At 36.6% G+C, this 27,059-nt stretch overlaps 1 protein-coding gene across 3 annotated transcripts in view; it reads right to left on the bottom strand.

The window, feature by feature from the left end:
* LOC133531939 (DE-cadherin) overlaps nt 1-27,059 on the bottom strand; it is a 384,560-nt gene that overhangs the window by 72,707 nt on the left and 284,794 nt on the right. Inside the window, exons 2-6 of one of the 3 annotated variants that reach the window (XM_061870377.1) lie at nt 7,466-7,551; nt 3,397-3,516; nt 1,927-2,052; nt 1,426-1,575; nt 262-447 (exon numbers count right to left, since the gene is read on the bottom strand). In XM_061870377.1, coding sequence (XP_061726361.1) covers nt 262-447; nt 1,426-1,575; nt 1,927-2,052; nt 3,397-3,516; nt 7,466-7,551 — 668 coding nt within the window. Of the gene's footprint in view, nt 1-261; nt 448-1,064; nt 1,083-1,425; nt 1,576-1,926; nt 2,053-3,188; nt 3,517-7,465; nt 7,552-27,059 lie in introns of those variants that run through there. The other 2 variants (XM_061870384.1, XM_061870393.1) reach the window with 2 other exon arrangements.

The following is a 27,059-nucleotide window of genomic DNA, read 5'->3' as shown; positions in this document are numbered from 1 at the left end:
ATTCCTCCTTTGTGAAAATAAAAAAGGGGACAAATCAGGCTTTCAAATCCTTTCTAGTGACAAGTTTTAAGACCCCAACTTATAATTCATTAGCATATATGAGTAGCATATATAAACATGCTAATGAGTGATATAATATCTTGTACAACTAGATGCAAAAGTTTATGACCATTTTATGAATGAATTCCATTCATAATGTGTCCGTTCTATTTTGCAGCTAATTTCGTTTTATTTCTGTCGGATAAAATTAACGATACTTACATCAATAGTTTTATTTAAGAATATGACTCCATTGTCGGGGTCTATATAGAAATAAGCTTGGTCCGGCGAGTTGGTGTCGAGACTGTAGTGGACGATGGAGTTGTTCCCGTCGTCGATGTCTGTCGCTGATATCCTCATCACCTCGCGCCCGCTCGGCAGGTCTTGAGGCACGGATTCCGAATAGGACTGTACATAAACAAAACATGTTAACATCTGATCCACACTAATACATTACAACTCGCGAACCAATCCAAAATAACGAGTTTTTGTTTCTAGAAATTCTCTTAATCGGAATAAAACTTAACTACGTTCAAACTGTGCAATTGTCCACACAGTGTAAGGTACTTTTCACTTAGACATGTTCTACGCGAAGCATGCCCGAAGCTTAGAGAAAGTTTCTTTTATCCAAAATAATAATAATCGTGCAGTGTGATAAAATGCGCCTAGGGGGAAAGAGCAGCCTAGCTAAAGAAAACACACCAACTACAAATGTGCAAAGAAAGTGTATTTAATTAAACACACTAAACACAAAATGATTACCAAAATCGCCTTGAGCGGCTTATGGTCCTAAATCAACATGCAGCCACATGCAAGTAGAAAAGATAATTTTCAAATCCATTTCACAGGTCATATGTTACCAAACCAACATAGGAAAGTCATAGGTAATTTCAATAGTCTATTAGATTAGTTTACTAAATCTATGAGTGATGGTAACAAATGATAGTACAAGAATCAAGTGTAAAAGATTAACAGTTTGTGCTTGGAACTCTCGCTCTCAGTAATTTCTGTTCATTTGGACAAACCTTCCAGACATCTCCACGGAAGACCTTTGGAAAACAGGCAAGTGTTAGTACAGTCTGGGCAACTGTTCGGGGCTAACAAATATCTGGTTAGTCACATGAAATAATCACTGTAAGATTTTGAAGAAATGTTTAGTTAAATCCATTCCTACAGTGTCAGACCTATAAACTTTAAAAATGCCTGTATTAGCGTGCTAGCATCTTTATGAATGAAATGAACTTTACACTTCCAAATGGGCATAATGGATCCTTGTCTGCACAATGCTGCATCAAATGAATGGCAAACAGTAAAATAAGATTTTAGCATTAGATCTTAGCCTAAAAGTTTATAGCATAGTTCAACATTTTTAAGAGTAATACTTACAACTTTGTCGAATACTGGCTGGTTGTCATTGATATCTTCGATGACTATTTTGATGGTACAAGCATCATCCAACTGTGGTTGGCCATTGTCACTAGCTCGCACAGTGATATATGCTTCTTTTTCTCTGGACGGTTCATCTCGATCGAAAACCTGCGCCATTTAGAAATTGTTAAACATTTAAAAGAATCCAACATGATAAAAAAATAGACATTTCACCTACCTCTGCCCTTGAATACATTTAACAAAAAAGCATATTAAAATTTTTAGCGAAAGAATTTCATTAAAATAGATCGAAGAGAAAAAAGTTTCAAACGTGAATATAAATTAATTTTATCTACATAAGTAAAAGTAGCTGAAAATAGAATGTTCCAACAAGAAAAATAATATTACATAGAATGTAATTTTCTCTAAACTGTTACCATACAAATACCAGTTTTTATAAATCGCAGAAGCTCAAATGTATATTATGTAATTGGCTTAGTATAACTAAAATATACTGACATCAGCTGTAGTGATTCTGCCAGTCTCAGGGTCGACGTGGAACCGCTCCTTCTCGCCAGGAGTGGACACGAACTTGTACGTGACAGTACCCCCCATCTCCGGGGGATCCCGGTCTTCGGCGTGCACCTGCAATCAGTCCGTCAAATTAATAATGTATAAGAAGAGATTTTGTTAAATGGGTCATAGCGTCCGCCCTTCTCTTCCTGCAAATCCCCTGGTCTACCATAGAGAATCGTATTGCCCACGTTGCGATATTTTGTCTTTGATCCGTCTAATGCAATTGAAATGTCTAATTTTAATGTAAAATTATATTGGCACTGTTCACAAGAACATATAGCTTGTAACAGTTCGCAGTAATTCATTTTTCTTTTACAGGAACGTGAGAACTTAATGAAATTCATCCATTAAATTATTATATTTTCGCAGAAGTGGGCGAATAACGCCGATTATACATACATACATACCTGGCCTTAATAATAATCAACGCCCCAGGACTAAAATTTACCTTTTGTCTATCTAATTTTTTATGGATATTATGTTGCTCCCACATTGCGTACTATAATTATAATTCCAGTAAAGGTTACAGACTTTAAGGGGCCTAATTTAATTACAGCGGCACGAGTATCGAGCATTTTCATTTTCACGTGTTTCAAAGTTGTTAAGTATAAAATGTTGTCACCGAACCCATTAATAATTTATGATCACGAAAAGCGATTCATTTATTATTTATTATAAACTTTACGCCGAAAAAAAATGTTAAAAATTGGACAACTACAGTTGATACTTAGGAAATCGGCAGTTTTATTTGAGTATCACTGGCGAAAAGACGTGCGCTTTATCGGTTCTCTGGCACAGTAATGCCATAATTAAGAAGTCAGTTTTGCTCACTCTTCGATTACAGATGTATCAATTATAATATACCGTAAAATATAGGTCCCTTGCGGCCGCTACTGTACGGTAAGAATAGCGGCTTGTGACTGTCCTTCGCCAGCTAAGGTAACCTGACGCCATACTTACACCCTTGCAGCGCCTCTTGAACGTTGAGACGCTAGATGAGGCGCCTGCTAAATAGCAGTTTGTACTTAAGCTTAAGACCTGATGTCGGTAATTATGGCCAGCATAGTAAAACACGCAGGTCCCTTGTGGCTCCTCCTTCTAAATGATTAATCGGGAGGTGCATTCGGTGTAGAGCGGATCATGTTTCTCCTTACTGGTAGATTAGATAACCTGATTTTGATCAGTTAACGGTACCACTAACTTACCGTAAAAACATAGGTCCCTTGAGGCTGCTCCTCCTGAACGGTGGGTTGGTATGTGAGGCATTCGGGAACAGCGGTTAGTTTGTCCATCACCAACATGTCGACCGTTAATGCCATCGGTATCATATCGTAAAAACATAAGTCCCTTGAAGCTTCTACTTTTGAGCTTACAGCTTGGGCAACCTAATTTAGATTATTGGTGGTATCTTACCGTAAAAACATAGGTCCCTTGCGGCTGCTCCTCTTGAACGGTGGGTCGGTAGGTGAGGCACTCGGTGAATAACGGTTTGTGGTTGTCCTTCACGGCCAGCTTGGGTGATGTGCCGGCGAACTGAAAGTGATTAGAGCCCGACACGTCACATGAGAACTTAAAAAGGGGTAGGTTGTGATTGTTTTTAATGAACTATTCCTACGCTCGGTTTAATTTAGGGATTAGGAATTATAATCAAACTTGGTACTTAGTACTTACTCGCGGGTCTGTAAGTATAAGGTTTCAGACAGAAAGTGAAAGATTTTTCAAAGATACAATGTAAAGGGCAAATGATACATCCTCACTGTATTATGGACAATATGGACATAGGTAAGTTTTTGTCGTTTCAGAAGGAAATCCGTAGAAATACGAGTATCAATTTTGTGATAAAAATTACAAGCCCATAAGGATTAAATTTTAATAACAGTTAGTAGCAAATACCATTTCAGGGTACCTACAGGGAACTAATATTTTATATTTCCGATACATAGAAGTAGAATTGTGGACTTCTAAATAATTTTAAACTTCCTTTAAAAATGGGATTTTGTTTTATTTCTAATTTCAAGGTAACCCGAGCGTGAAAATATTCATCAAAATACTCCAATTCACCCGATAAGTTTTGGTATATTGTATGTTACATCAAAAATATATCATCATAAACGAACTTAATGTATACAGTAATCCAATAGACATCGGTTGCGTGAGCATGGAAGTCAATCATGTTAATAAAATCATTAAAATTAAATTTAATACCAGTAATGCATCCATTATTAACAGGCCGCTTCCATAAATACCTTTCACTTTTTTATTTTAGTTATTGTATCTCTCAGACTCACAATCCAGAGTAAATATTCATACTACCTAAAAGAAAAAGACTCTTTTAGACCGCGGGCCAGTAGCATATTTTGTCTGATGGGCTGATACTTTGTCAGAAGATAGTTTAGCCACTCAATTGCTTTTGGTAACTGTAGTTACCAGCTGTCACTTGTTTTATTATAATAATAGAGGTCCTTATTTTATTATTATAATAGAGGTCACTGACAAATATGACGCAAGTGAGTGGTTAGATGCTCTTTTCATTAAAAAAAAAAACCGTCAGCCGGTTGTATCACGGTGGAAAGACCGACAGCTGCAAAATGAACATGTAAAAAATACGCGCCTTACCCGTTTATGTCCGCAAAGTATGCGTAATGTGTAAATTGCGTAATCCGTTTATGCATGGCGTTTCATCTGATGAAATGCTACATGCAGAGTTTCATGATTTGTTATTGCTATCATAAAAGATAAAGCGCTTATTTTTTACATGTTCATGCGACCAGCTAACGTTCTTACTCGTACCACCGCGATATGACCGGCTGACGATTTTTTGAATTAACAATAGCATCTGACAAAGTATCAAACGGGACGCGATGACAATGTTTTTTAAGGGTTTCGGCGGCTGCCATTCCTCAACCCATCAAACGAAGCGGCAGCTGACGTCCACAAGGGTTCATCATACATAGCCGTTTACCAGTATACGAGTTTTCGCCCGGTAGGCGATTGGTTATAGAAATCTGTTCCTGGCTTGGGGTCTATTTCTTTTCCGTACAAAATGTGTGATGCGTTTTTAGTGTTCATACAAAATACGTTTTGTCAAAGCCGCAAATTTGAATAATGGTGACAGCTTTATCGAAATACTCATAGCAGGTTAAAAAGTTTTTAAATAACACATATAATTTAGAATGTACAAATTCTAATAAAATAGTAAAAGGTATTTTTTCTATTTATAAACGCCCTAATTAATAATTACACTATACCCAAAACGTAGGTGAAATATAGTCATAAAAGCCAGTAATTATTCATTATTACTACCATTTTAACTATCCACAGCTCAATTTAACTCTTTTGTCGGATAATGGATGAATTACTGGTAATGGTACCAAAGGGACGAGCTACTTTTGTCTCTAGGGCCGAAATTAATGACTTTTTCATTTAATACTCTCATTATGGGTGCTAATAGAAACAGCCTTTTATCGCCCACGAACAGGCTTGTTTTCTTTGAAAATTAAATTGAATTAAAAAAGTATAAAGCTCCTGGAATTCTTTGATATAAGAATAACTCTATATAAGAGGAAAGTGGTCGACCGTTTCTCCACACAAACGTAGTCTCCATTTTCCTCTCTGAATATCATCCCGTTCGTTTGGCTGTTTTCGATTCAGTTTCTAAATATGTTTGCATTCCTTTTCGTTCTTAACTCATTTATTCATAAAAATAGAAAAACCAAACGAAAGGGCGTAGATACGGTTATTATACATCGTTTAAAATTATTTCCATAATGTCAATATTCAGAAGAAAATGGGGACTGCGTGAAAGTGGTTGTCTATTTTCTTAATAATTAAAGTTATGATATACTTACCTCAGTTAGTTTGACGGGATGAGAGAGTTAGTTTTATATGTATAAGAGCTAACTTTGAGATAATCACTGTAGCGTGAGGAAGTAGCATTAAGTTTAGAAGCTCAGTTTAATGTCGTTTTACGTACAGTCAAGTTATTAAATATAGACACAGACAAAGCGCCGAAAATATGTACACACTACTTTAATGTATAGGCAAAAAGGTCGTGTATACATATTTTTGGCACTTTGTCCGTTTCGATAATTAATATCTTGACTGTACCTATAATTTTCATTTTGAGTATCGAGCCATCATTAGGTATAATATATACGAACTTTAGAAATTGCTGGGTTATTTGAACTCAGAATGACGAGTCAGAGTAGGTACTTAAAAATGTCCTTAACATTGCATACAAAATTGATGAGTCATAAAATCTGTGTACAAAAAGGGTCACAAAAGTGAAAAAAGTTAAGACACTTCTCTATCTCTTTTCCGAGCGAAATACACCCAATATTTTCTAAAATTCTAAATAGAGTAAGTATGTAGTATATCGTGCGTTGTATTTAAAAAATTTCTTATTTTTGACAAATTGACAACATGTCTAATAGAATGACAGTGTCAAAGGACTTTTATATTGTCACTGTCCGTTGTCACGTTTGTCGCCTGAATAAAGACGAAGATTTAACAATTTAGTTGACAGAAAAATGAGCTTCCGTTCAAACACGGTGTAACATGAGGAAACCGAAAGATTTTAACCACGCACTTCTGAGGCCAAAAAAATGTTATACAAGTTAAAGTAAATTTCGCCAAAAAAAAGGTTTTTTTAGTTTTATTTTCAAATTTTATGGTATGTATGACACACACATAAAACCACACACATGACATGACATGTACATAAAAAGTGAATGGTAAAACTGGCACTGAAAATGAATTTATACGATTTTTTTTGTAAAAACTATTTTTGGCAAAGGTTATTTGTCACTTTATGACATCTATCACTAATGATATTTAGACTACGACCCATAATGCCATCATCGGAATCAAAACGTCGTTCTGCACTAAGTTACAATATAAAGAATGTTTTTTCTCTCTTTTCCTCTTCCTTGCGTTGTCCCGGCATTTAAGACGTTTTTTTAAATTGCTATTAAATCTGAAACTAGGCTAAATCCAGAATAGTTTATGTGACATTTTAGTCTCTAAATGTGATCAGGAATACACAGTGAAAATCTTCGGTATCCTCATGTTACACCGTGTATATAATATTACTCTAATGATTATTAAATAGTTATATACATACGCGTGTAATAGACACATAGGGTTAGCATTATAAGTGTTAAAATACATGTCAGCGTGTCACTATTAAATACAAAAATATGTGATTAATTAGATCCTTGCAGCTAATAACAAGGTTAAACATTGATTATACAGTTTTTACTCACGTAAAATCCTCGCTAGCGTAAAAATATTCAAGAAACATGAAAATACATTTTTCAAAAACCGTACATATATACTAAAGAATGACCATGACATGCGAAATACATCTATTATCATTATAAATAAAAATAAGCGTAAATAAATATAAATTTCTATCAATTAAGCTTGTTGGGTGTAAGAAGGGTAATGAGAGATTTTGCGCACGGTGGGAAAAGTCACTCACGGATGCTGTGTATATATTTGGAGTGTTTCCTTGGAGGTGTCTGGAGTGCCTTAGTCTCGTGACGTGGTGTGATGTGTGCTCTCGGGCTGAAAAGAAAAAAAAAAACTTGTTAAAATACGTTACGCAGAGTAGTCAATCTAAGAGTGCAGGACCAACTGGATTGTACCTATTTCGTGACAACTTGCTCTAAGTCGGAAAGATTGAATTTCTAAGAGGTAGGCCTATACATATAGGCAAATCTTAGGTGATAACCCTAACACCAGCCTTTAGGACATTAATTTCGGAATACAAAGTATAAAACGTTATTGCAATTTCATCCAAATTTTTCAAGTTTATAATATTATGTTTATTAGTGGATTTAATTTAGGAGTCATATTGAAATATATCCATTTCAAGGACGCAAATTACGATATATTTTATGTACTATTTGAAAGACTCCACACACGAAGCTATAATATATATTACAGTATTTATGGTGCTACTTTCCCACATGCGTGCGGGAATGAGCATTTTCCGTGCATATGTGAGTGAGTGTAAAACGCTGTACGATACACGTGCAAATAGGTGATTCGCTACTCGTGTCGATTTAAAACACTCCCTTCGGTCTAGTTTTAATTTATCACCACTCTTTGCGAATTTCCTATTTTCTGCACTCGTGTCGTAAATAACTATTTTAGTAACGTTGGCGTGTGTGATGCTTAGCTATACTATATCTGTCGGTATCTTTTAGTATCTCACGGTATATTAATACTCATATATATAATCGCTCTGTCTGTGACGGGCTTTACTCATCATTGAGTTGTCTTACTTATGCTCCTGTATTGCTTCCTGACATGGCGACCCTGACTACGTCACTACAAAAGACAGAAGACAAACCGACAAGTTTAGAGCATGTTCGTGAAACAATGGCGTTCGGATTGACTTAGGACAATGCGATGTGTGCGGCGTTAAACGTATCGGTACACGTTCTGAATGATTAGGGTTACAAGTAGTCGGAATTTCAATACGTGGACTAGATATTAGAGATACGATATACGAGAGCTGAACGGAATATACTATACGGAGTATTTTTGCATCTTTTACTATGCAGCCAAAATGTATGAACCAACAAAAATAGTTCGTGATTTCGGGGTTGGTCCCATGGTAAAAGTCGCTCAATGTGACCTATTCACCTCGCAAAATATGGCTAAGGGTTGAAAAAACACAGTAAATTGTGTCACTTTCTAAGAAATTATTTCGTGTGGCCTTTATGTTAACATTTTTAATTCCATTAATGAATCGGTTGTCAGTTAATAGAACAATATTTGAAAATATTGATATTTCAATATTGTAGATGTTGTATGCTAAATCATTACTTCATCCACATTAAAAAAAATCGAATATATCATCGAATAAAATAATCAATAAATAACAATCACATAAATTGAGTAGAATACAAGGATGCTTACAGCGAAATTTGAAACGTGGTCGTTTACTTTTTCGTTTCGAGCATTCTGCTATTTGCAAAATGGTGAAAAAAACATGATATTGTTTATTATTTTGATTTTACAGTCACTATTTTGTATTTTATAGGAATAAATCTAACCTATAACTATCTAAAAGCTGTGACAAATAGCCAACCACCTCAACCTCAACCATATGTTCATCCAGTAGTTTATAAGACGTAAGAGAATGAAAGACAGCGCGTCAAAAAAAAACAGTTTTTTGTAGAAACGCCTCCGTTTCTGCTTGGGCAATAATTCTTCCGTGTTGTGGCTGTTCTCTACGGGTTGCATTCCTTAACCGATTCTCGCGAAACTTTGCGAGCAGTTGATAAAATTATGGAGTTTTTGTCGGTTTAGTTTTAGGATTTTATCAAAATGGCGAAGCAATGGCGATTTTCGCGTCCTGCAGCTCACAGAGCCAGTTGTCTGTGCTATTGTGTAGGCACAAAGATAGGTTTAGCCAGCCTTCACCGTAGCTTGTTCCACAAATACTATTGTGCAGGTGTTCTTGTCCATTGTACTGTATTTAGCAAGGCTTTGTACGGAGCCACTGGAGTGCTGAGAGTATCAAGTGAACGTCCGTCTTGCAAATTTGATAATAGCTGAAGTGCTCCACTTCTTAGTACGTGAATGCGGTGTACTAGGTTGGGAAATGTACGGTACATTAAATCTGAGCAAGAAGATCGGAGTAACATAAACACAAACAAACAAACACAAACATATACAAACTGAGTAAGTACATGTTTATATAAATAATATTATTGGACAATATTTCACAAATCGATCTATTCCCACAGTAAGCTCTTTTAAGGCCGTTTTACCTATGTATGTATGATTATTCGTATAGGTACCGTTCAGATTCAGACTATAACGGCATTACTGCAGCAGTATTGCAGCGCGAAATTACTGCCGACTGCATTGCTGCCTCAAATATCCAATATGTTGTTGACCAGTCGGTCAGACCGGAATCAATCGGCAGTCATGTCGCAATGCATAATACTGGTGTGGTCTGAATTTGAATAGTACCTTTTTTATTAGCCAATATGTGGAAAAAGCTAGGCTTTAAGACTAAAAGTGACTTTTTATGTTCTAGCTTCTAATATTTGTGGTGATGGTACGATGCCTCATTCTTTGTCGAAGTCTGGGACGACGATTTAAAAGACTTCATAGCCATTAATAGTAATTCCAATTTCGAACACGACGAACGTAAGAATGAAATAATATTACTCAAGTAGGGTACCTACTAGTTGCCTGACAGCATTGTCAGCGCGCTGTGACATAATCATTAATATCTCTTTTACACATTACAGCCTGATTTAGAACCTGTATTTGTGAATCAGTTAAAACTATTTTACTCGTAACGTAACATGTATAGTAATTTTCTTAAGCGATTTTGAGAATGAAGTAGTGTTGAACACAGTAGTGCACTCCTTGTCTTAGCACGCACAACGCGGTATCAGCGCGCTGTGACACAATCTTAAATTACGGTTATCTGCCGTTATCGGAGTTAGCGCAAGTAACGGTTAGGGTTGTCACCTGAACACAACACTAAATATTCCTTAAACGATTTTGAGAATGAAGAAGTGTTGTATACAGTAGTGCACTACTTGTCTTAGCACGCACAACGCGGTATCAGCACGCTGTGACACAATCTTAAATAACGGTTATTTGCCGTTATCGGAGTTAGCGCGAGTGCCGGTTAGGGTTGTCACCTCAACACAACATTAAATATTCCTTAAACGATTTTGAGAATGAAGTAGTGTTGTATACAGTAGTGCACTAGTCTTAGCACGCACAGCGTGGTATCAGCGCGGTGTAACACAATCTTAAAGTACGTTATCAGAGTTAGCGCGAGTGCCGATTAAGGTTGACATCTCAGCGCAACAAAAAATCTTTTTTAAACTACTCACTAGTGATCCTGTTGGTGGTTCCTGCTGATGGTTTCAGGCCCGAATCCTAGTAAGCTACTTAAGTTACGGATGTCTTTTACGCCTGTGGTAAATATGTTTCGTCGCCTAGTAAATAGTCTTGAGAACTTTGCAAAAAACGTTCGAAGTTTTGAACCTAGTACTTTTTTTTTCAAATGTAACATTACTTTCATTATTCGTTAAACAGAACCCTTAGTGTAAATTTATTCGATAGCGAAACGTGACGTACGCGTTTGCGTTAAGTGTCATTTAATGACACTTCGCGCCAAGCGGGACGCTTTGGAAACTCAAAATCCTATGAAAAGAAGCGTTTGGTTTTAAATCGGGGAAATGGTGACAAGATATTCCTATCCGTTCTGTAGGTACGAGTGTATATCTGTTCGCCCCGAACTATCGCGTCCCTACTGGTAATGGGTTTAATTGTTATGTAAACAACCCGGAATAATCTACATTGACTGAATAATATCAAAACATTAGCATATCTCCGCTGTGAAATATTTTACACGCACGCTTAAGCGAGATTATCTTTTACATTGCGGGTTATGTCTCCGCGTGGAATTGCCGTTTCAAGTACAATCAGCGGCAGAAATGCTACCAAGCAAATATATCCTAAACAGTAAAGATGATTTTACTAACTTCCTGCCTCGCACAGCTGAACTGTCCGTCCGTTATATTTCCGGACCGATACGATATTAAAACAAAAAATATTACTTTTATTATCCGCGAAAAGATGACGTGCTAGTCAATCAGTGCCAGGGATCGGAAACCGGTATTTTTTGTATGGGAACGAAAACGGTATTTTTTCGTTCTTTGTTAATTACTTAATTTCTAATTAGGCAATCTAATAATACGAAGTCGTTATCTGAAAACATAACTGAGTCCTACATTTAGAGTATAAAATAAACCGAAATATATGGTTATTTCGATGTTTTTGCAAAAAACCGGTTCCGATCCCTGATCAGTGCCAACCCTTTATACTTACTTGCGTATTCTTACATGCAATTAATTTTCTCACCCTCCTACCGCAAAAATAAATACGCAAATAAGTATAACCACCACCGAAAATGCAAAACTCGACACGTGTTTCGCCTCTCTACGAGACATCCTCAGGAGATGTTGACGGTCCGAAGTCCGACGACTGAATCAACTGTCTAGAATGGTCGGCCATAATTATACCTTGATCATTCCCCCTTCAAACCTATAAAAAAAGAGCGTACTTCTATCTTAATGCCGGCAACGCACTTCCAACCTCTGGTGTTGCAGGTGTCCATGGGCGACGGTAGATAATGCTTTCGCGATTAGTCTGCTAGTTTGCCTCCTATTTATATAAAAAAAACTAAAGCGGTTCTGTTGTACGACTCGAGTTTACCATGGTAAGCCATGTAACCGCGTTAAGACAGGCACGCACCGGGTTCGTAAGATCACTGGATGGTTAGGTAACCTAAGTATGTAACCACTACTCAAACATTGAAATTTAGTCTGTTATGTAAGCTAAGCTACTCTTAGCTCACGATCGTCGTACAGATCATGACGACCGGTCTGGCCTAGTGGATAGTGACCCTGCCTATGAAGCCGATGGTCCCGGGCTCAAATCCTGGTAAGGGCATTTATTCGTGTGATGAGCATGGATATTTGTTCCTGAGTCATGGGTGTTTTCTATGTATTTAAGTATTTATAAATATTTATGTATTATATATATCGTTGTCTAAGTACCCTCAACACAAGTCTTATTGAGCTTACTGTGGGACTTAGTCAATTTGTGTAATAATGTCCTATAATATTTATTTATTTATTTTCAACAAGGACGAGTTTTGGCCGAAGGGTGTCGAGTTTCGGCGATTCTGAGGGCCTACCGCGAACCACGTTCGACGTGTTGCCTCTCTGTCGTACTAGTAAATTCGTACGTAAGCGTGACAGAGAGGCAACACGTCGAACGTGGTTCGCGGTAGGCTCCCCGAGGCCGGCTCCCTGACACTGCGGGGTTGCGTAATGCATCTCAATAATGTGGTTATAATAGTTAATAGAGGTATATTGTTATAATATGTACGTTCGTTTTAAGGTATTTATCTATGGGCCACTAGTTTCACTTTCATTTCATTTAAACTTTGACCACCAGTGAGTGTCTACTGACGCACGCGGCTACCGCCCAATACCGACCTTCGTGCATTCCGTCAAGATTTACGATTACGCGCTGTACACCATAAACGTTCTAAAGGTTAAGCACCCACTTGACGACCATGATGACCAGTCTGGCCTAATGGATAGTGACCCTGCCTCTGAAGCCGATGGTCCGTGGAATCCCGGTAAGGGCATTTGATTGTGTGATTAACACAAATATTTGTTCCTGAGTCATGGATGTTTTCTATGTATATATCTATCTATATACGTATGTATATCGTCACCTAGTACCCAAAGTAGAAGCTTTGCTTAGTTCGGGGCTAGGTAAAAATCTGTCCCCAAATATTTATTTATTTATTTATTAACTTGTGTTGTTTTAGTTACTTTTGTCACTGATTGTACGGTACGACCCAGATTGTGAATGAAGGAGTTGAGGACGAATTGTTTTTCAGTTGAACGTTTAAGCCATTGGATAATGGTCTGAAATTACTGACTTGATGTACCGATTCCATTTGATCTATTTACATTCATACCTCTGGTATTGTTTCAGTTCAATTATATAGTTATATGTGATGTGATTTATGGAATTATTAATAATGGTTTATTTGATAAAAATTAACCAAACATCGATAATATTGATAAAAAACACCTTCCATAAACAATTGACAGTTACTAAGTTAGAAACAAGTCACAATAAACTTAAAACATCGAAAGCAACAAACAACACTCTTAACATATACTTATCGTAAATTTTAATATACTACGCACTAAAATGACTTGCATGAAACCATTTCACCATAATAATTACGTGAACAATAACACCCTTTTGGGTCTTTTGTCGTATAATAAACGTTTTAGTCACAAAGAGGTTTTTGTGGAGCCGTCAAACTGTTTGATGGATAGAAAACTATCAGGACTTAAAAAGCTAATGATCGAACGAGTTTTACGGTAAGCCTCATGACTATTTACGAAAAAAATGTACCTGATGGCTAGTAACAGCTATTATATTTAGAGACCCCCACAGTAGTGTTTCCCGAGCGTCGGCGTCTAGTCAACTCTATGGTTGCTGCTCAACGCAACGTTGGCGCAACTGCGCAGCGATGCCATTTTCCATAGTGCTGAGCGCTGACTAGACGCCGACGCTCAAAAGACGCTAGTATTTAAAGGGTTCTTTTGGTCCCCGAGTTTCATAAAAACAGCGCGTATACAGAGGTCTTTTTTTTCTGGACAAGTGGCAAGAATGTAAATAACTTTGGTGAATACCTAGTTCGGGTTGAAGGCTAATTGATAGTAGCATTACTGAAGTAAATCGGGGACGATAAAATGGACGTACGGACCCGAGGGCTTACCAGATTCCCAATTTATGCCTAAGCACGGAACAATATCGTTTACACAAATTTAGGGCATGTTCGTACAATCTGTTTCATTTAAATACATAGCGCCTGATCTGCTGAAAGGAATTTGAGGTTTGTAAACAGTAGTTACATTTCATATAGATCGTGTTATTCACGAAGACGTGTACCTAGACTCGTATTATCATGGCATTAATGGTTAGATTTGACAAATCTGCGCGTCATCGTGGATGACACTATCTATATTCAACTTCAAAATTTAAACTATGTCATTCTGCGTATGAAGCCATGTTCAAAAGGTTAAAGAATAACGACGCCGAAATGAATATAATATTTAATATCCAAATTCTTGGAACCAAAAGAAAATTCTGAATGAATAATCCTTATTGCTTATCATATTTCACCAAAGTACAAAAGCGATCGCAATTTCCCACCGCCAATTTCAAACAAAAATTGCTGAAGAACAACTCATTTCCTTAGAAAAACGTTTTCATAGGGGAATTCGGCCAAATGTTTCCTGAGCTTTGATCCTCTAGGCATATAGGAAAATAGCAGTAGCATTGGCACGCCATATTGTTTTGTAAAAGACGCCCAATTCTGATTTCACAATTTGACGTTTTAATCATGTTTTGATACAATCTTGACGAACTCCCACACTGATTGGTTTACGCGCGCGCACGTGATAAAAGGCGTCATTAGAGCATTTATCTCTAGTTTGGTGCGCTTGACATGCACTGTGAGCCATATCAAGGTCGTTTCATAATAAAACCAAAACAATAACAAATAGTTAAATTAAAATCGGCCTCCAGTAGTTACAGTATTATGTCGGAAATCTGCTTTCGCGTGAAGCGCTGTTCGGTAATTTGCTCTAGGCCTCGTGTAATCAGAATATTGCGTTCATTATATATGTGCTTTGATTACAGGACTCCCTCTACATGTAATTACTGTTATACGCTGATTTAGTTTATAATTTATCTTGTTATTGGTAAGATTGAGGCATTACAAATCCATAATTATGGCATTTGGGTAAAAGGCGTCGACGGTCGGACAGAAAATAAGAAACAAGATTTTACTTTCCAAAGCATACGGCCCGCCTGGTGGTAAGCATCCACCGTACGCTATGAATGCCTGCAACTCCAGGGGTGTTCTATGCGCGTTGCCGACCCTTTAAATATCTATACATTCCTTTTTTGAAGAACCACATACTGTAGCCCCTCGAGAAAACCTCGGCAGGGACGTCCGCGAAGCGTCCGCGAGAGGAAATTCCTCTTAAATCGCACTGTGCGCGACCAATTGGGTTCTAGGGTGTGAGATGAACACTCTGCCGACTGCAAACGGTGCGGTCATAGAAAGCGGCCATTGACATCATGTCAAACAATTCTTCAGAGCACAGCCCATTGTATAGTCCTACTCATCGTTTTCGATGACGGCGACCCTAAATAACCATTACGTATGGACGTCTAGCGTATTGCACGCGTGACAATAAAGTTGGCCAGCTGTGTTGAACGCGTACACGAAGGAGGGCTTATGTCTCTCTTTCCGTAACTGGCGTTTAATGTCTAAGCTAGTGAAGAGGTTATCGTCAAATCTTTTTACACCGTTATGGTTGGTAGAACGCCAAGAAGACCTTCTTCCAGCAAGCTCCTCCCAACGCTCAGCTCAGTGTAAAAACAACAACAAACAGGGTACAAATGTATTGTACACGTTTCACGTGATTAGCTAATAATCCATTTAAGCTTTTACTTTTCAAAGGGTTACTAACGGGGATTAAAACCCGATATCTGTTTACTTTCCTTTTAAGAACTCTTTTCCTCCTGGCGCATGTAAAAATGCCCATTTATCTTTTAATTCCTATTAGCTATAAATAAAAAATGTGAAGCCGGGAAAAATGAAATTAATCCCTGTTTTGTGTAGGATCGTCATATTTTCATCGTATAAATTGGAAAATGGCACGCAGGCTTAAGCTGAGAGCTTTGATGTGTGGAATGGAACATCAAATAGAAAATTATCGGTAATGTATTTAAGACGCGCGCAATGATTTTCTATGCGGGGAAAGAATGAGAATTTTTAAGCGAATATTTACTCAGCAGAGTGTAAGCTGTTTTGCTTTTCTTAACAACAAAAGGTCATATTTGAAGTATGTGGGTAACATAAATTACGTAGCAAAGTATCTCGTTAACTTCTCTGAGAATGCGTAGACTCCATAATGATGAGATGAGGATGCGTAGCGTTGTCCACTAGAGCTGCGCTGAGCGAAGATAAATAAATGAAGTGCCTTTATTGGTTCTTAACAAACACATCCCTCGCAACGCATCCTCGCAAATCTCCGGTGGAAACGTAGCCTAAATATTGAAGAGCAGCAGTGTATGTATTTGTATAAGTATTTTTACATTTGAAATGTTTAGATACACTGGTAAAACACAATTTTTTGTAATGTACGCTTAAAACGAAATACGTGAAAACTGTGTGTTAGTTTTCTTACAAATTGTAGCTCTTGAATGTTAAAAACATTTGATATCTCCATCTGTTATGCAAACGAAGTATGGGTAAAATATGTATGATTTTGTTTACAGACAACCTTGATAAAGCCTTTGAAAATTGTCACGCTCAAATAAACGCACTATAAGTGTAAAGCTCATATTTCCCGTGTTCAGGTAAATGCTATCCAAAGTTCATCACCTAAGGGTGTAACAGAAGAAATAGCTACAGTAGGCTTTAAGAAACAAAAAACATTTATTAACAATACATAAGTTACAACGAAATATAAATAAAAATATTAATTTTGAATAAGATAAGGTAAAAAAAAAATAAAAACAAACATCAAAAAGACGTCACGGCAAATCCGAAAACAGAAAATTCGTTTCTCTTGCATATTCGAGCCATAGAGTGGTCAATAAGAAAAACTAACTAATTTTTCGCGGTAGGACCTCTGGTTTTCGGTAACGACCAGACATACGGCTCGATTCGAAGAATGAAATACGATAACGATAAGTTCTGGTTTAGATAAGTTCTCATTTAGATATCGTTAGTATGTCGTATAATTGACAGAACCAGCTTGATTCGGGCAACCAATGTTACTTTGACGTTAGAAATATCGTTGGGATCAAAGCGAAATCGAAATAAACGTCAATTTTAGCATGTCGTTTAGTTATAGATATTTTAAAGATCTTTCCCCGTCTTTCTCTTCTTCTTCTTCGTCGATCTTTTCTTTGTGTCATAATCATTCTTTGAATCGGGCCGATAATCTATTAAAAGCTAACGAATAACGACAATAAAACAGGAAAAATAAAACAAAACTTTTATCACATCTCTTATCTTCTTCCTCCTGCCCTTATCCCACGTTATGTGGGGTCGGCACAACATGTTATTCTCTTCCATTCTCCTCTATCTTTCGTCACCTCAGCACTCACTCCTTTCTTCCTCATAGCCTCTTTCACACAATCCATCTATCGTTTTTTCGGTCTACCATCCGCTCTCCGTCCATCAATATTCATTCCTAACATTCTTTTTCCTATATCGATGTGTCTAAATGCTTTCCCGGGTGCATTTAAGGGATGGGATACCTTCCCAAGATTTGTCGAAACTTGTATTTACGAGCGACACATATCCTTCTAAGTGGTAACGAGGAGATGTAACGATTTCTCAATATATTTTCCTTCTCCGAATGCTAGTGGGAAATATCAAATGATATTCCATACGTGGTGTGATTTCGATACCTTCCTCTTGAAACACTGGACTATTATGGTTCGAAGGCGAACATAAACCTTGTTTTCAGAAACTAAAAGTTAGCTTTTTGGTCTTTTTTAGTCCGGATAATCCGTATATTCGCTCTGTGCATGACTGTGGCGTCGACTTGGCGAGTATGGGACATATTAAGGTGACATTCGGATTCGCAACTGTAGCTGCATTACCGTAGTGGTGTTTAAAGTGTAAGTACCTGGGTGACCGAGCTTTGCTCGGTTATAACTATTTATTGTAATATGGTGGTGTATAGGTGATAATCTTAACTACATTTTTTTACTAAATTAAACTTGTCTAAAACAATAAAAATTAAAAAATTATATATAAACTTGAACATAAAAAAAAAAAACAAAAGTTAGTCACCGGGCGAGATTCGAACCCTTAACACTCGTTTAGCAGTCTGCGTCTTAACCCGGTGGACCAGACGGACAGTGGCCGGCAACACGAAATTAGCGACCATATTCTGCGTCGAAAGAAAAACGCATGAAAACTCGAAAACACGCGTTTTCCCAAACATAAAACTAATCTAGATCGATTGTATACCCCCAAAAACCCCCATATACCAAATTTCAGCGAAATCGTTAGAGCCGTTTCCGAGATCACAGAAATATATATACAAGAATTGCTCGTTTAAAGGTATAAGATATCGATAGCTTATTATCCAGTAAACGAATGTGGTAGTGTGCAGTGAATGTAGAATTAATCTTGAAACGCGTTTAACCACCATTTTGGAGTCAATGGCCGGTAGACCACGTGCTACTTGTACAGTCCAGCTATCACTTAGAAGAGATAAAATCACCGTACACTGTTATGTACTAGGCGTACAATTTTTGTTGTATTTAAAGCTCTTAATACCTTGATACTGGCGAAATAATCCCACTGGACTGAAGTTATTATTTTAAAATAATGAATGAATGAATTATACTTAAAGGACATTGACAGCGCCCGCGTTAAGGCTGCAGCAGTAATACCGCAACAGTAATGCAGCTGCAATCGCCATCCGAACATCACCTTTATCTAACTGACTGCTGTTTAAAACTATGCGTTGTTGTCGGAGAATTGGAGTAAAGGAGAAAGATGCCCGAATTTTTAGGCGCTCCGAATTTCTATCACACTCCTACTCGTAGCACGTAGCCCTAGCCAATAGCCTGTGGTACAGTCAGCATCAAAAGTAGCGGATCAAATAACGCTTCATAAGTATCTACCATACTGTAACAGCTAAACAAAAAGTGATGTCTTTAAATTGAACAACTAAGACCGTAAAAGATATACTTTTGAACGCGAATTTTAGAAATTGTTATATATTTGGAAAAGTTATCCGGAATATCAGATACTTTTGGCGCGTTGTTTCATACGCTACTTTTGATGCTGACTGTACCTACTGACGATCGTGTGACCGCTACTACGACGTACACGCGGTCCCCCAGGGGACAATTTGCACGGCCATTGTGTCCCATAATTAATGTAACTGTATCACGAACATTATATTCACGGAAAGATAACTCCACAATTCATTAGTATAATTGAGAGTTCAACCTTGCGACTGATTTTGGACCGAGCTGTGTGACATTCTTAAATTTTGGCTATTAAATGTATTGTTTGCACGCGTATACCTTTTTTATTTTATTTGAGGACTGTTTTTTAAGCAAATGTTTGTGTTTTTGCAAGTTTTTACATGATTTTATACTTTATGCAGGATTTTAAAAGATTTCCATACAGTTTTCAAGATGAAAAGGTCATTTCGAGTTAGTTAAGTCAAAGGAAAAGATTATTAGAATAACATAAAAGACGATATCATTTTTACAAGCCTTTATATGGTCATATCCTTATGTATTGTAGGTTATAGGACTTATAGGTTTACCTTTCTTTTAGGAAATTAAATATTTTCTTTTATGCCTATTAGTACAGGTTTGATTTCTACCGTTCTCCAAGTCTTCCTCAATTGCTCAAAGGTTAACTGGAAGAGATCCCTGAAAGGGATAAGTTCGCCTATGTACAAATGATGTGTTCTATCCTGTTTTATGTTTCTTTTTGTACAATAAAGTGTTTTACTACTTACTATTACTGCTCACATTCACAAATTTAGTTTAACTTTAACAAAAGATTTAACTTAAGAATATGAGTGAAAGCTAATTAACATTTAGAGTAGCTACTAATTTACTAGTTTAATGTAAACGGGCACCTGAATGAAGCACAAACTCTACTTGACCTTCACGGGACTTTAGGCTAAAACTAAACTTAGTTGGAATGAACTTAGCTCTTTTGAAACTAAGTTCTAACTTCAGCTTCGGAACCGGTGCGTCAGCTTAAAAGTTTAGTTTGCTAAAATAAGCTTTAGTGCCCATTCATGTAAGATTATTAAACATTAAGCATGATTTCCTAATGTATCACAAATTGTGGCATTGTAAATACTTACTTATAAAAATGTATGATGTAGGAATATGTTGATTAAATATTTAAAAAAATTGTACTGCTGACAAAATAAAAGCTTAAACAGGGCTATTTTAAGCAAACACACTACCTACACAAATACCTAATCAAAAAGTACGCATTTAACTTTAACAAAATCATCCATTGTTATCCTTAATTTACCAATTTAGTTAACAAAATCTGTTTCAAACACTTCTTTAACTTTATAATAATAATAATAATAAAGCCATTTATTCCATATTTCGCATATATACATCTAAATTTTGTTAGTTGGTTGTAGTAGAAAGAGAAAAAAAAAAGTACATAAATTAATTTGTTAGTCTTAATGCTAATGAAATATGGACCCCTTCTGGGTAAAGGCCTCCTCCATCCTCTTCCATGCCTCCCTGTCCTTGCCCAGCTTAATCCAGTCGGCTCCTGTCGCTTGTGTGATATCATCAGCCCACCGCCTTATTGGTCGGCCAACATTTCTTTTTCCCGTTGGTCCCTTCCAACGCGTGGTTTCTATGGTCCATCTTCTGTCCTTGAATCGTGAGATATGTCCAGCCCATCTCCACTTAAGTGAGAGCGCGTGCCTGAGAGCATCGGTGATTTTTGTTTTTTGTCTAATGCTTTCGCTCCTTACTTTTTGAATTCTTCTAATTTTTAATATACTTCTTTCCATTGCTGTTTGGCTACATTTGATTTTCTGTTTTATTTCGTCTGTAAATGTCCAAGTTTGGCAGGCATACAATAGGCAAGGTAGTAGACATGTGTCAAATACAGTCTTTTTTAGGTGCAAACTGTAGTTTCCTTTTAGGATTTCTTTCAATGTCCAAAATTTCCTCCAAGTTGCGTTTATTCTTCTTGTTATTTCCTCTTCATTGCTAGACTTTTTGAATGACAGCTGTTTTCCCAAATATATGTAGTCATTGACATATTCTATGTTGTTTCCCTTTATCACAATGTGTCTTTTGCGATGGTTGGTCATAATCTTAGTTTTATTCATGTTCATTTCTAAACCAATTTTTGAGCTTTCGTAGTCGAGTGAGCTCATCATTTCCTCAAGGTCTTTACCAGTTTCAGCAATTATAACTATGTCGTCAGCGAACCTGAGATGGTTCAGAAACCGTCCATTTATCCGCACTCCCTTATTTTTCCATTCTAATTTCTGAAAGATATTTTCGAGCACTGCGATAAAAAGCTTCGGAGATAGAGGGTCCCCCTGTCTGACTCCTCGTTCTATATTTATTTCATCTCCTAGTGTTTCCAGTCTAACTCTACTTTTACTGTGCGTGTAAATATATTTCAAAATGTTGATATATTTTTGGTTAATATTTGAATGTTGTAGTGCGTTCCATATTGAGCTGTGACTAATGCTATCAAAGGCTTTGCTGTAGTCTATAAAGGCCAGATACAGGGGTGTATTAAACTCTCGGTGTTTTTCAATAATTTGATCTAATGTTTGTATGTGGTCTATTGTGCTATAGCCTGATCTAAAACCCGCTTGTTCTTTTGGTTGCAGGTTATCAATGTTGTGGGATATTCTATTTAAAAGTATGGATGAGAAAAGTTTGTATATATTTGCTAAAAGGCTTATGGGTCTATAGTTCCCTATATCTAGAGGGTTTCCTTTTTTGAAAAGCAAGATTATATCCGATGTACACCATTGTTTTGGTACGGTTTCTGTATCCAATACCATATTGAAAAGTTGGCACAACTTGGGAACTAAAATAGGTGCTCCCATTTTTAGGACTTCGTTACACAATCTATCTGGTCCGGGGCTCTTGTCAGCTTTTAGCCTTTTTATATGTTTATAAACTTCGGAGTCTTCAATTGGTTTGATGCAGTTAGTATTACTTATGTGAGATGTTTGTGCCACTGTTTCAGTGTCAGTTTGGCTCTTGTATAATTCCTTATAAAAGTTAGTTGCGTGGTTGATTATATCTTCCCTTGACTTTGATTCTTTCGAATTTTGTTCCAATTTTTGTATCCATGTTCTGTGTGTTTTTAATTCTTTGTCTGCTTTTTTGGTACTTCTGAAGTTCTTGATATTTCTTGATATGATTTCGTATCTGTGGTTACTATAGTCCTTTCTGATTGATTTATTGGTTTCTTTATATAGTCTACTAAGTTCCTCTTTCATGTCTTTAGTTTTATTTTTTGTTTGGATTAGTTCAGTTCGCCTTTTTATTAGTTGAGTTGTGCCATTGCTGAAAATTTTATGTTGACCCGGTTGAGTACAGGTTTTGGGGGGCAAGCTCTCTGTTATGCCTCTTTCCAAGATGTTGTAATAGGTTTGGATATCAATGCAGTCTGGTTCTATGTTTCCAATACATGCTTGTAGATTTTTGGTGAAATTTTCGATTTCTTCTTCTGTTTTTGGGATATTAGATGGTGTTGTAAAGTTTTTTCTACTCTTTTTAGGGTGACATAGAACTAGAGTAGCTCTCACTAGTCTGTGATCAGATGGGAATTTTATATTACTTAGAATTTCAATGTTAGTTATTAGTTTATGGTTGTTTATCATTATAAAATCAATTTCGTTTTTGACATTTTGGTTGGGAGATATCCATGTCCATCTACGGCTCTCTTTCTTCCTGAAAAATGAGTTCATTATTGACAGCCTATATTGAAAAGCATAGCTTACAAGACGTTCACCTCTTTCATTGCGCACTCCATAGCCATGTTTGCCCATGACTGGGTAATGATCCGATTTGGGGCAGCCAATTTTGGCATTGAAGTCCCCCATCACTATAACATTCTCATCAGACATAGTATGAGCAGATTCAAGGTCCTTATAGAATTTATCAATTTCATCCTCTGTTGAGTTTTCTGTTGGTGCATATGCTTGTATAATTGATAAGGGAAAGCTTTCAAATTTTAGTTGTAGAAGTGCTACTCTTTCTGAGATTCCTATAAAATTTCTTATTTTGTTTTTATATTGTTTCATGATTAGAAACCCCACTCCGTGTAGTCCTTTAGTTTCACCTATATAGCAAAAAATAAAGTCTTCATGCTCTTCAATACTACAGCCCATTCTGCGGACCTCTGAGAGGCCTAAAATGTCGCAATTGATGTTTTTTAGAGCGTAAGTTAGTTCAAGGTATTTTTCTGTTGATGCTAGCGATCTTACATTATAAGTACACACTTTGAGGGTTGTTTTTTCATTGTCTATTTTGATTTTTGGTGGAGGGTTGCAGTCTAATTCCCCACGATGACCAGTCGGGTTGGGGAATGTTTTGTTTGTAATGTTTAGTTCTTGCTTGCTTAGTGTTGTTTCGTTCCGGTGGCTGATGGCTGTATCCTATGCTTTCTGATCACTTGGTGAGTTTGGAGTAGACAGAGAGTTGCATCTATTTCTCATTACATCAAATGCATTCAATCGATGTGTTTTTGTTGTTGATTGTTGTTTGCGGGGCTGTTCCGTTACATTTGGCGAGGATGATGCTTCCCTTTTCCGCTTTTCATTTCCTGGTTTCCCCTCTTTGATGACTAGTTTGTCATATTTTATGAACGCGTATTTGCCTTTCTCTCTCTCTTCTTCAAGTTTTGAATATAGTTCTCTTCTCCTGTCGAGGACTTCCTTTGGATAGTCTTCAGCAGCATATGCATTTTTTAATTTCTTTTTATTCATCATTACCTCATTTTTCTTCCAGTTATTAACGAATGATAAGACTATCGGCCTCTCCTTTCCATTTTCTTTGTTGTTTTTGCCAATTCTGTAAATCGTGTTTATGTCTCTGTCTTCGAGTAATATGTTTAAATCGTCTTCGAATTTCTTTTTTATCATTTCTATGAGGTTGACAATAGATTTTTCGGTTTCTTTTATTCCGTACAAAATGATGTTGTTTATTCTTTTATGTTTTTCGAGATGGTATATTTTTTCTTTTAAATTCACATTTTCTAACTTTATTTCCTGCATTTCCACATTAAAAGGCACCAACTTTTCATCTATTCGCTTCATGATGTCCTCCGTTTGTTTTGACATTTCTAACTTCATTTGATCGAACAAGGTTTGGAAGTTATCCATTGCTTTTCTTTTGTTTGCGAGGAACGGAACGTAATAGTAAGAACGCAGCTTTACTGAGTCTGTCAGGTTGTATTAAAAGTATGTAGAATATTTGATGTGGCAACACTTCACTGATGTTGTCAAAGTCTTTTATTTATGTACCGTTGTCACATAACCTATAAAGTTCCTTCGTTTTTTCACTCAGAATATTTACGTTTATTGCACAATTTCCACTTAGTATATTATTTCAAAATGTACGTGGACACATTATACATTGGATTTGAATGTTTTTACACTGGATAGCAAGGAATGTACACAGTTTTTTCGACGAAAGATAGAGCACTATGACAGTACGTGTTTACTTCAAGATAACCGGAACCGGAACACCTCTTTAACTTTACTATACATTATTATAGTATTCAAATTCACTTCTTTACAAAATATAAATATTCTTAAGACTGGTTCATTACTATTTTTATTGTTAAGGTGGGCTATTCTGTACCTATTCATGTCTCGCATGGCTCTGACACCGGAACTCGGTTTTTTTCTCTAGAGCCCTTTGTTGGACTTCCTGTGGCTATCCGGCGAGTCTCAAGGGGAAAAGTAACGGTTGTAAGTATAAACAAGTAATAGGAAATACCTGTTCCAGTACTTAAAGTTGTGTAACTCTATCCTCTATATGTAGTTTTGTACACTTCAAAAGCTTCTACACTAATAGATTTCAAGTATCCTACATATTATATCGAAATGAAATCCCATCTCAACAGAAGTAGTTGGAAAAAGTACTATACGTAAAGTAGAGTAGGTACTAAGGGTAAGACATACGGTTTACACATTTTAAACAGATTCATAAATTTACCGAATTGCTTTGATGAAGAAATTTCTTTCTGAGATCGTAACTCCCACATATATGTGAATTCCTTTTCAAAGTAAGTATGGTAATAGGGTTTTCCCTAGTGCCTGTTTCAAAACTAGAACCTCATTTATTAAAGAACTTGTAACTCCGATACAAGTTTGTGACACCAACTTTAGTTACGTAATAATTATTGTACCTACAGAAATAAGTTTTTCAAAGTCTGCGTTTAAGCCCAAAGGTCAGAGCCAGCATGTATAAATAAATAACAAAGTGGGTTAACAGACGAATTGTTGAATTTCAATATCCGCGCATGGCGCCCAAATTCCAAATTAATACTTGCACCGAAGTATATATAACTGGCACTAAATATGAAGCTATTATATACCAAGTATTTTTCCCCGTGACTTCATCCCTACTAGCCTATTGTGCCGGGCCAATTTGAATATTCAAGTGTGCCACGTGCCGTAAACGATGTCGATGCCGGCACGGAGTATTTTTTACTCATCGTTACTGGTGACCATCCGTGATTATGAAATTAGTTTTTAATTTCACGGCTTTTAAAATAAAGGATGAACGTTCGGGTCGTTTTTGCACGGGTCTTCACTTTTGTACTTTGAGGTGTTTTAGAGGAGACAATGTTTGTGTATACTTTTTCTAATTATGAGTATGTTAAAAGAGTTTCCTAGGGCATTGTTTAGCATTTTTCATGTTTTCAAAGCTGATTTATTTACTAAATTTACTCGTCTCTCTTGGACAAATAGTAACAAAGTATTGTGTTATTGTCAAGTTATAGTAGGTACCTATTTAAAAGTTGTGGAAGTAACTACTTTTTGGAACAACCCAATGACTTAATTAATATTCAAGTTATACCATATAAACTGGTGGCTCTGTGAGCTATAGACCTCGCGAGCATAGCTTAAAAGTGAATAAAAGTAAGGCTCCGACATTTTGAAAAAAAAAAATCCAAAAACTGATTCGACAAACTATTTAATTATTGAACCTGCTCAAAACATTTCATGATAATCCGTTAAGAATGACCTGTAGAGAACACCTGGACATTACAAATGCATTTTTTGCCCAAGCCGAAACGGACACCTTCACTAACGCTCGGTCAGTAAGCTACGACTAAGCATGAAGTATTTCTTAAAAAGCCCTCAGAAACCGTCGGCCACGAATATTAATCATTCCATCAAAGTTGATTATGTATTCTCTCTCGATAAACGTATTTTTTCGTGTTAATGGGGCACTTTAATTAAGGCATTTACAATGACAGGCACTTATAGCCTTCGCTTATAATTATGGCGTAATGTTTTATGAAATATTAAAACAGTAATAAGCAACTAAAATTTTGGTATAAAGTAAACAGACTTTTCTTTCCTTATTTTAGACATTATTAGTATGTTACTTTACCCTCACCATTAATTTTACGCTTTTCAACTCAAACGCAGTGGATCTCGTGCCAATGCCTGTACGAGGGAGATGCATTGTCAGTTTACGCAGTCGCTAGCGAATATATCAGTGTCAAATTCGTGGTAAGTACTGGTTATGCGAATTTCTATCGTATTTGTAATCATATGAACTGACACTTAGTTAATGGGTTGGTAAATAACTTATCAATATTTCGTGACATTTGGCAATATTGTAAAAAAGTAGTTTTCAGATTATTTTATTCGTTACTTGACAGTGATACATTT

Source organism: Cydia pomonella, chromosome 2 (genome assembly GCF_033807575.1).
Source record: "Cydia pomonella isolate Wapato2018A chromosome 2, ilCydPomo1, whole genome shotgun sequence".
NCBI classification, from domain to species: Eukaryota; Metazoa; Arthropoda; class Insecta; order Lepidoptera; family Tortricidae; genus Cydia; species Cydia pomonella.
Note: the sequence above shows the minus strand (reverse complement) of the source record. Positions and strands in the feature narration are given on the sequence as shown.